The sequence below is a fragment of the Amphiprion ocellaris genome, chromosome 4, assembly GCF_022539595.1.
Source record: "Amphiprion ocellaris isolate individual 3 ecotype Okinawa chromosome 4, ASM2253959v1, whole genome shotgun sequence".
Classification (NCBI taxonomy): domain Eukaryota; kingdom Metazoa; phylum Chordata; class Actinopteri; family Pomacentridae; genus Amphiprion; species Amphiprion ocellaris.
The window spans coordinates 684,205-695,663 of NC_072769.1; the positions used below are offsets into that span (position 1 = coordinate 684,205).

General features: G+C 40.9%; 1 protein-coding gene across 1 annotated transcript; it reads right to left on the reverse strand.

The window, feature by feature from the left end:
• Window positions 1-1,494: 1,494 nt before the first annotated feature.
• LOC129348689 (uncharacterized) lies at window positions 1,495-10,340 on the reverse strand. The gene is made up of 2 exons (XM_055009624.1): window positions 6,895-10,340; window positions 1,495-6,020 (listed from the first exon to the last, which is right to left on the reverse strand). The coding sequence occupies exon 1, from the start codon at window positions 8,107-8,109 to the stop codon at window positions 7,006-7,008; it is 1,104 nt and encodes a 367-aa protein (XP_054865599.1). The 5' UTR covers window positions 8,110-10,340; the 3' UTR covers window positions 1,495-6,020; window positions 6,895-7,005.
• Window positions 10,341-11,459: the final 1,119 nt, after the last annotated feature.

An 11,459-nucleotide genomic window follows, 5' to 3' on the forward strand; every position in this document is an offset into this window, starting at 1 on the left:
AACCCACTTTCTCACTTACTCTGCTTCTAACCCCCTCATGCTATATCAGTTTGCCTGTCTTTGCCTTTTAATCACAGTCGTAACCATCATGTTTGAGATTAAGAGACAGGTGGCCAAGACTTCATTTTTCGTCAAATCTTAGAAGGCTATGATTCAAAATTCCACAATTAAGGCAAAATTTGAGATCTGCAAAATCTGTGGACCAGACAAATTTGAGAGTTCCTGTTTCATTAGCTCTGGCATCAAGTGGCCAGCCTGTTCAAAGAGATCTCCACCTGGCAAACCACAACCATTCACTTAATTTGGGGACAAAGAGGTTGTAGATGTATCCTACTGCGTCCAGAAGCATTTTGATGAACAATCATCCCACCTTTTAGAACTCAAAAGTGAACTGTGAGGTTCCAGACTAGTTTGTACTTGTGTATTTGTCTTTTCATGCCAGGCTCACATTTACATTTTGGGGAAAAAGCAAACAGATGTTGAGGGACATGGTTCAATAATAGAAGACCTCAAATCAAACCCTGGGGAACGCCACAAAGAAACGAGGATGCAGAGAATGAGTCAGTTTATGTCACTACAGACGTACTGAGAGACATTCAAAATAGTTGTTAGGAAACGGGTAAAATAATATATGATGAGTAAAAAGTATTTGATATCTACAGGTGTTCTGAAATTCACTGAATGAGAGAATCTAAACTCTTTAAAAAGCAAAGTTCAGAAACTCTATATGTCTTAAACAGTGTGAAACTATGATCCAAAGCAGTCTTCCTTAGTAGGGGTAGAGCTAGAGGTTATTATTAATATAATTATACATAATAATCACACATCAGCTGTCTCAAAACACCACTGTTCAAATATTATTACATTTTGTTGCTGTACACAACTGGGAAAGTGAACATGGGTGACTAAAGCTCAGTGGTTTCTAACACCAAACAGCTGTCTGCTGTAAAGCATGATCTGAAAATAGACATAAAGAACAGTGGACCTCCTGCTGATATGGAGCTTCAGGTCCATCCTCAGGTTAGACATATTGATGTGTCTACAGCGCATTTGAGCCAAGATCTTGCAGGCTTGGGTCATTAGCCCGACTGCTGTGGCTATGACACCAGACAGAGGTGGAGGTATGGCTGTAGGCTGTACTGTGATCCAAGACTTCTAAACGTGTAATCCATTCTCCACTGAGGGTCCCTAACCACAGGAAGCCTCCCATGCAGCTCTACTGATCTCCACCTCATGGCCTCGGCTCGCCTCAACATGTTCCACCCAGTTTTTTACCAATAAATAAATAAATATATGACATCATGTTCTGTGTGGCAATAATGGTGCAGTAAATTTACTTCCAAAGGCATTGATCCGGCCCGACCTCTTGTTGTTTACGACATCTGTGTTGTGTCTGTGACTGGAGTCAGTCTATAGATTTTTTGATGTCGTTAAATCAACAAGAATAGATATAATCAAATTGCCTTCAATTGGACTATGTAACATGAGAGATTTATGAGGCTGAGTAGTTTTGAAAAAGCACAGTCACAATTGTAAACCAGACTTACGGAGGACAACAAAAACAACTGAGACGGGCAGTTATTGTTGCTCGTTTGTCTCGATACTCCATTTAATAATTAGCTTATTGTGACCAAGTTGATGTTTTCAGCTCTTGCATTAGTACAGCCAATAAAAGTCAGAAATAATTGCATACTTCAATCAATGTTTAAATCCATCGGAAATTCAATTATGACACATAGCTAACAATAAAAATACAATATTTGGTTAAACTTCTGAAAGTCTTTGTAACAAAATGACATTTTTAGAAATTTTTTGCATAAAAAATGTGTTTATTTATTCTTTCTTCACAATCTCCTCTACTACACACTCCAGCTGGAGCACACCAGCTCACCAATGACTCTGCTCAGACACTATGAAACTACTTTATGCAACAGAGTTATGAGGTTGGGACAATTGAGACATACATGTTTGAACAGGAAACCAGTTTCTGAAAAAGTATAATAAGATGGAAAAGCCCACCCTGCAAGGAGACAGGATTGGTTGTTTAGGTTTGTGATGTATGAAACCCTAAAAATCTGAATGTGTGTTTCTGAGACTGTCGTTGGTACACTGCAGTTTCTAGGTGGAAATACTCAGCCATGATGTTAACTGCTTATTTTGTTCATAATTTGCTAACAAGGTGAAAAAAAAGACTTCCATAGGAGGCGATTAACACTATTTCTTGAGATAACCCAAACAGCTAACACATTGTGATTAAACTGGTCAGCATGCTTTTCTCAACAGCAGTAAAACTATTGACAACTGACTCCAGGCTTCATATTACCCTGTTATAGTATATTTCATGTGCTCTTATCTGGTATGTATGAGCCTACTGTATGTAGTAGGTTTAATCATGTATGTTCAGGTCTCTATATCTTCCATGCTTCACCCAGGATTTTTTAAAACATGTAGTCGCTTAACACATTACATAATTTGTATGGATATCTGTGTTTTATAACATTTAACACAGAAAGATTTAAAATAAGATGTAACTCCTAAGTCAAAAACTAGGAAATATTTGGTCAAGTTCAAATTCTTGCACTGAATCCTGACCTGTCCTTATTTTTACCTCCTATTATTCTTTGCTAATTTCCAGAGTCCTGTATGATTACATAATTCATTATCCACATCATTTTAAAATATTGCCTTTAAGCTTTTGCTGGCTGAGTAATGAAAATGGTCTTTTTCACCCTCAGCTTGTTTTGGCACAGCCACGTACGAAATCTCAGCTACGATCTGACACGTTGGATAGTGTCTAACATTTCTGATAGTCACAGCAGCTCTGTCTTCTGAAAGAACATCCAGTGTAAACAAGAACAGGAAATGGAGATGACGAAGATGATGATGTCCACTCACGGTTTTCGGGAATGCCTGTTTCTGACCCTCAGCTGGTTTGACCCTCTGCAGATCATTTATGGGCTGCCACTGGCTGCCTGACAGCATTCAATCCTTGTGTTAATATTTGTTAGTGGAATTAGAAGTTTTCTTGTTTTTCTGGCTTTATACAGTCAGTCTTTATAGTCTTTATACTAGGGTTGTGTTTCAGCACTCTGACTTTCATTATCATCACAGTAAGCTGGTTTATAACGTTTCAGAGATAAACACTACCATCATCTAAATATTATTAGGAGGATACCTTGTAATAAACATGATAAAGTCCAGTTAATCTCATCCTCTAAGATCTGATATTTGTCTTTGAACATGCTTTGCTTGTGTGTTTGTTTTTGTTTATGGTCATATTTCTGCATATGTCTGTCAGCAGTCTTTATCAACACGGAGACCTCAACAAATCCCTCAGTGAAACCCACCCAACACGGCAAAACACAGTATCATAAAGGCACGTAGACTGCAGTTAATAACCCGTATCTCCAAACATACAGGGAGCTGCTTGGTAGCCCTGCCCAAGGCATGTCTGGCAGTGCCCATTTCCCCCACTTTGATCATCGGGCGCCGAAAACACTAGTCAGTGTGAAGGACTGGCTGAGTATTACTCTTTCTGCACTGAAACTAATTACAGGAGTGATAAGGCTAGAAGAAGGGAAGCAACTCTCAGGAAACTCTGGTGCATGAAAATAGAACACATCTGTGTTGTGCAATGGTTTATAATAGGTTGCCATTATAAATTAGTAAATGAGTATCTATTTCAATTAGGTTTGCTTTTATGAGATTAGGATGTTCCACTAATAATGGTTCTGCAGTTTCATTTAGCAGACACTTCTATCCAAAGCAAAGCACATCTGAGAAGAGATGCAACATGAGGTAGGTAGGCAGTGCGGCACTAAGGACCTTGTTTAATTGTCCTCATTGGACAACTGCACCATGCGCAGGATTTGAACCACCAATATCCCGTGCTAAAGTCAGGGGTGTTAATCACTGAGCTATACAGCCGAGCACGATGATGCCACATGTTGTTGCAGAGCATCAATAATAGACATTTTTCCCAGGATGTGAGGGAAAGATCCTATACGTGAATGTACACTACTGATCAAAAGGTTTAGAAAACCCCAATTTTTCCATTTTTTTTTATTGGAAACTGTGCATGTTAATGTCTAATTGTACTCTGAAATGAAAGCATAGAACAAATAAACAAATCAAGTAAAAAAAAAATCAATATAGAAAGGGTTCCTCTCACTCTGTACAACTACAACTCCAAGTCTGCTCTTCACAGTTGAAACTGAGACTTCTTACTACGACCACTATTAAGTTGTGCTTTGAGCTGCTCTCCTATGAGCTCCTATCACCAAGCTGTTGACTTTCAGAAACTTGTCTTCTGATTCTGTTGTGGCTTTGGGTCTTCCAGACCTCTTCCTGTCAGAGTTTCCTCCAGTTTCTGAGCCTTTTGATGGTGAAGAAAACTGTACTCACTGACACTTTGAGTTTCTTCACAATTTCTCTGTAGGAAAGATCTAGATTTTTAAGTGTTCTGATGGTCTGTCTCTGTTCTATTGATAATTGCCTTTTCCTCTCCATTTTTATAGCAACACACTACTTTCTGCAGCACAATACTGTTCAGATAATGTTCTAGAGGGTATAGTGCCACAGTGTGTTCCAACAATACTTTTATGCAGACAGAGGGGGTTGTAAGTAATCAAGAAAAGCTCCAACACCTTTAGGATTTGATAGCAGCAACTTTCAAGGCTTGATCAACTTCCATTGCTGCAGAACAGCTTTAAGTTGTTAACCCTTTTCTTGTTTCCTGAAAAAGGCCTTTTTGTATAATTGTGAAATGGACATTATTTTTCAGTGTTCGACAACCTTACCTTTTTCTTTTTTTAAACCTCTGGCAGTTCACCATTTACCTTTGTACAATTTCAAGCTATTCATTGGACTTGAACTACTTGAATTTCAATGAAAAACTGGAAAAATTGAGGCTGGTAGTGTATATACACTACAGGTCAAAAGTTTGGGGTCATCCAGACAATTTCATGTTTTCCATGAAAACTCACGCTTTTATTTATGTGCTAACATAACTGCACAAGGGTTTTCTAATCATCAGAGAGTCTTTCAACACCATTAGCTAACACAATGTAGCATTAGAACACAGGAGTGATGGTTGCTGGAAATGTTCCTCTGTACCCCTATGGAGATATTCCATTAAAAATTAGCTGTTTCCAGATAGAATAGTCATTTACCACATTAACAATGTCTTGACTGTATTTCTGATTAATTTAATGTTATCTTCATTGAAAAACAATGTTTTTCCTTTCAAAAATAAGGACATTTCTAAGAGACCCCAAACTTTTGAATGGTAGTGTATATACAGTATATGGTAGCTAACTGTAGATTGTGCGAATCGGTATTTATCCTGAACAGGGAAGAAAAACAAAACCTCCGACAGAACCAGGCTCAGGAAAGGCAGCCATCTGCCTCGACTGGGTGGGGTGAGAATGGGGATGGTGGGTGAGGGGGATAGAAGGAGGATGTGGGGTGGGGATAGAAGGATAACAGACAGAGAACAGATAAACAATACAAACAGAACAAAACAATTTGCTTGGATAAGTTTATGATTTTCCACTAATGTTGCATTTAAAGGTAAATATTCAGGTTTAATTAATGATACACAGTCATAAGTTGTTGCAGAATATCAATAATAGACACTTTGGGTTGCCAGGTTGTGAAGGCAGGATGATATCCGTGGCTAACTGTGGCCATGTTGGCTTCATGTAGGTTGTACTAATAAATATTTTCGTATGAAGAATGGGTCCAGTGTAACATAGGAGGGATTAGTGCTAAGCATATAGGCCTATGGAGCTTCTTGGCATCTTTGGCTCTCTGTTTTAGTTTTAAAGAACACAGCTTTACTGTTTTGTTTCAGCCTCACCTCGCTCATCAATGTCGCCTCCAGCCTCTGTAGGAAACCGCTCTGATTGTACTTTACCTTCCTGGGATCAAACTGCAGCTGCACAAAGCTTATGACTACCTTGTGAACATAGATGACTATTAAATGGATGCAGAGTCAGACATCTGGTATTTGGTGAAGGCTGAAAACAAAGCAAACGGAGAGTGATTAGTGGAATTAATTCATTTTCTGGACAGAAACATAACTCCAAATCAAAACTAATGTCGCTGCATGTCAGCAGTTTGCCAGGAAAACTGTATACAATCAGAGCTGTGTTCAGTCCTGTAAATGAAGATCCCCCAGATCAAAAATCTAAACATAAATATTAATAAATTCCTAATGCTTTGCAAGCAGTGAGGCTTTCACTCGAATGTAAGCTCACAATGCAGTAATGCAAAAGTTTTCATTTATCCATTATAAGCACTTATGGCACATCTGTAAAGCACTATAAATGATTCAGTGACTGTTAACTCAGCAGAGAAACAATCACACCCTTTACAAGAATGTCATTTTGTAAAGCATAACAGCTGAAATATTTAAATATGTAATAAATATCTTAGTCTCGTGCATCAGCTGCATGTTAAAAAGACCTTTTGAGTGTCGTGTGTCAGCTTGAAAACAAGCTTCCTGGTTTTAATTGTCTATACAGGTGGGCCTCTAAGTATCATTTGACCCTCAGGGCTGAAAAAGGGGCCCCATTATGAAAGTCAAAGGTCAGTTTAGCGCTTGAGGCTAATTGATTTGAGTGGTGCTTAGATATGCATATCCCATGAATCACAGCAATCACAGCTAATCAGAGTGATCATCCATATATTAAAACGCATAAAGAAAATTATTATTTATTGTTACTCTTATTAGCCTCCTGATAATTAAGCTGTGGGATATTAAGAAAATTTGTTCCAATCGTTAAGCATAAATGGGTAAAACTGAATGCTCTCCATTTAGTTTCTTTGTTTTTATTAATTGGCAGAATATAGTATAAATCTGTTTTTCACGTTCAGCACACACACACTCACCACAAACACAGTGTGATATTTCAGCCTCTCTTCAGAGATGTAATCACTGCCAGATGGTGTCGGTTTTCTCCCCCCTAACCTTTGACTCGCCTCTCTGTCTCTTACTCACACTCACAGGGGAGAACGACAAGATTCAGGGAGTTGCACCACAGTCAGAAGAGTGAGGCTCAGAAGGAGGTCATACGCTATGAGTTGCCGGGCCGCTTCGTCTGCTTCCAGGCCCTTTTTGCGCTTTTCGCTGTAAACTTTGTTGAACTTCTTCAGGGCTTGAACTGCCTCTTCTGTCGCCTGTGCTCGGGCTCTGGTGTCTGGGGTCAGACGGCTGAGGTCCCACGTTGGACTTGGGCAGGGCGTTGGATCTGGAGGGTTCCATCCGCTGGGTCCGGGACTTGGGCTGCGCTGGTCTTCGTCAGGTTCTTCGCCTGCCCAGTCACCTTCCTCATCACCTTCCTGGTCCCCCACCTGGCCGTCTGGCTCCTCTTCCTCCGACTCCGAAGCTGAATCCTGCCTCGTACACGTGCTCTCTCGGTCTACTTCGGCGGGCAGCCCGTCGCTTCTGGCCCGATATTGATGCATCGCTTTCAGATGTTTTCTCAGGTCTTGTTGGATAGAGGTTGCTCTTACTTTGTTGGAGACCAGGACCGCTGTCAGCCCGGTTTCTTTGGCCAACGCTTTCACTATAGAGTCGTAGCCTGCAGAAGGACTCACCAGCGCAGTTGCCTTAGACATGGGGGCTGCTCGTAGTACCTCCACCAGGTAGTTCGACCACCACACCAACCACTCTTCTACTTCTTGCTTCTTCTTGGGCGGCTTGGCAGGACACTTCAGCACCACTTGCCACTGGTTGTCGATGAACCCCTTGGAGGTGTAGGAGTTGTCTTCTTGGAGGCTCTTTTGCATTAGTGCCTTCAACTCTTCTGTTGCCAAGCTCGGGTTGAAGCCTTGCACATGCTGTTTTACTGCGTCTTCCCAGGTGCTCCATCCGTCCCCTGCTAACACAACCTGGTACCTGTAGGTTGGAGATTTCTTCGGGGTTGGTGCCCTTTTCTTTGCTTCTTCCAGGAACTCTTGGATTCTGGTTTGCTCTACCTCGTCTTGAGGTGTCTCTTCTATCTCGTCTTCTTCAGCTCTACGAGCCTCGGTGTCTGGTACCCCTATTATGTCAGGAATCGTCGCCCCGGCGCCCTCATCGTGGCCCTGGTCGCTGACTTCCATGATCTTTGTCTTTGTCTTTGTCTTCACGAGTCGTCTGCTTCTTCAAAGCCTCTCGTAGGACCTTTGAGTAGGGATGAATGCAGACTCGGTTGGGCTACTCCGCTGCGGCCCTTGGAGATGATCAGGTCTCCTCGTCGCTGCGTCTCTATCCTGCGGTGCTCCGTTGCACTTCTATGCAGGGGTGGTGATCCTGAGTTCCCTCTCAGTCAATCACTTCTTGGCTGTGGATCTTTGGACGGAAGAAACTGCCTTTTCTTCTCCAATCTCCACCCGTCAGGTTCTGGTGACGACTCTAGAAGCCGCCCTGGCTCCCAGAATCTTCTTCTTGACACTGCTGGATTAGCAGTGCCCACCCAGGGACGCCATGTCGTCAGATCTGCCTTCTTTAACCTGCTAAGGATAAATCAGGACCAGCTCTCCGTTTCTTAGGGTTAGATTCTATCTGCCTATTAGTGGTTTATCTAACAGGATTCAGCAGAATGATTAAGCTGGTGTCGAGGAATACTCGCCTAGGTTCTTACTGTCTACTTCCAAACGCTTCACCCTTCTTACTCTGATGTGCAGCCCAGCTAAGTAGCCTAAGTAACCAAGCAACCTATCAGTCACGTCTGTTAACGACAGCTTTCCTCTTATTTCTGTTTGCACTTGGTGATATTCCTAGGTTAGTTTTAGAGGTTAGGAACAGAAAACCTCAAGGGTAAGATTTTAAAATCACTGTTAGGACTAAAGCAACCTTTAGGAACCTCTTAGTTTTAATGCACACAATAGACTTAACTTTTTACTGGCATGCAAAGCATATGAATTATAAAAAATACATTAATCTTCTCTTTAAATGCAATATAGCGTTTTATTGAATAAATTCAGCAAGGGCATAGCATCAGTTTTGATTAGGCAATAACAATTATAATTAAACCAAATCAATTACACTAAGAATTATTAAAACTGAGCCTTTCTAAGTATCTTCTCTAATCAGTATATTTTGGGAGACAGAGAGAACGGGCAACTTGGCCTTAGCTGCCACGCCCGATGTCTGACCTGCGTCTGGATGAACTCAGTAGTGGATCTGGAAACCCCGTAAAAGGTCTCTTTCGGTCCAAAAATTGTTGTTCCTCGGCAGGGGGAGCAGGAAAAGTCCCAAAAAAGCCAATCTTGGTCTTGCAGATGTCTTTAGAAGCAGAAGCTGGAACGGTGGTGAGGAAGCCCCGATGACCTGGGCAGATGAACAGTGGTGGAAAGTCCCCGACTCTCCCGTCTCTCTGGGTGAGGGCAGCCTCCAGCTGTCGTCTCCGATACCGTCTTCCCCTCCTTGGCTCGGCGGCTATTCTTCTTTCTTCTCTTCTTGGTGACTCTGTAGACCGACTGGAACTTTTCTTCATCAGCAGAGTTTGGTCTTCTTTTCTTGAACAAAGTCCGGAGAACTTTTCTTCCAGCGATGTCCTCAAAGAACTCTGGCAGGCTTAACCCAGTGTTAAGCCCCTCGACGTCTCCAACAACTCAGAGAACTCCGAGAACTCCGAATACTTTGTCTCTGTCTCCTCTTTTTATACAGTTATCTCTCAATACACACCCAGTGTCTGAGGGCTCAGTTGCCTAGTCATGGTGATTCATTGTCACATTCCCAATACACACCCATTGAATATACTCTGATTACATTACATTTCAGAAGGATTACACATGATTTCTAATACCCATACTTGGGTCTGCATCCTGCATGAGATCATTGCACTTATTAACCATTACAAGGTTTTACCATATTTGGAACAACATTTTGTAAGTCAAAATCATTGCCCTGTAGAGGCTAAGCATTGCTCAACATTGGGTAACACTCTAGTTCCTCTTTTCTAGTAAGTGCGCAGTTTAAAATCAACTTCCTCTTTTCAGACACAGTACTTGTCACACATAATCATTCCTTTAAATCACTGCATTTGCTTGATCACACAACATGCTTCACATTCAATATTTCAATCATGAACAAATCATTTTACTGTTGAACATTTCATAAAAGATCACCTGTTTAATCATTCACATCTATCTTATTCAAACACTTCAGTATTTCAAAAATAAGCCTCAGGTTACAAAAATCACTGCTCAGCTTAAGCATAATCACTTGGTTACATTATGTGGTTTCTTCAGATAGATCTTTATTGGTCTGCTGTTTTTGATGAACGTGCTTAGGGCTTTTGTTACCTCTTAACCGTGGTTGTTTCTGGGATCTCAAAACTAGGCCCCATTCGACACCTGGAAATCCCTGTGGTCTGCTAATCAACAACAAGTATATACAAAATATAACCACAAAAGGTAATGTATCAATGCAGGAATGTTTTATGAGGCAACTACAGTCTGTAACTCTGCAGCTGTTTGGCAACGCGATGACGTGAAATGCCAATAAACACTGATAATGACAGCGGTGCAGTCGGTGTATTCATTTCTGGTTGCTGGTTTCACTGAGAAATCTCTGATGTGGATTAAAAGTCTTAATTAAATTAAGTCTTAGTTACTGACTCCGCAACTAAGTGGGCATCTTTGCCACACAAGAAAGGATATAGCTTTAAAATATGTGTGCATGCATAGTCTGACTAACAGGTGCAGCCCCGACAATGAGCATGTGTGTGTCCACGTGTTAAAAATAAACATTGCTTGAACAATCCTAATTGTTATTAATCCACTGTAAAACCAAAAAAAGATGTTTGATTACCCTTGTGTACAGTGGGCTATGGTGGCGCTATTCCTGGGAGTTACTTATAGCTCATTGTTACATTTCATAGACCAGTCTTCGTATAGCAGGTCTGGAACCCAAAGCATACTGGCAACAGAGTTAATTCTGCCTCAGCAACCCAGTATCCTTAAAAGTTCCTGTACAGCTAAAATGCATTCTCGGTTAAATTTTGAGGGAAAGGTATTTTCTAATGGATTATGTTTGTTTGAAGTATGTTTCAAATCACCATTTGCTTACTTTTGATTTTTTTAATTTATTGTTTCTTCTTTTCAACCAGGAAATTGTGTATTAGATTTGGCGGGACTCCTATTCGTAAACCCAGAAAAAGCATGAGAGGCTCCAAATAGGATTGAAAGGGTTGTATAACCCAAACTATACTAAATTCCAAAACCCAACCAGGTAGTTTTGGTTTCTAAACCTAATTAAACAGCAAAAAAAATAAACAGTGAAAATGAAAATCAAGAAAAATTACCCCACAAGGGACACAAGCCTTGGTGTCCTGGGTGATGCCTGATGGTTGATCTCCGCTTTCGTCCTCCCAGCTTACCTCCAAATATGACTATTTCAAACTGGAAGAAATTACATTTCTTTCAAAACATTAAAGAGAATTCAGCTCAGTTGTTGGGGCATAATT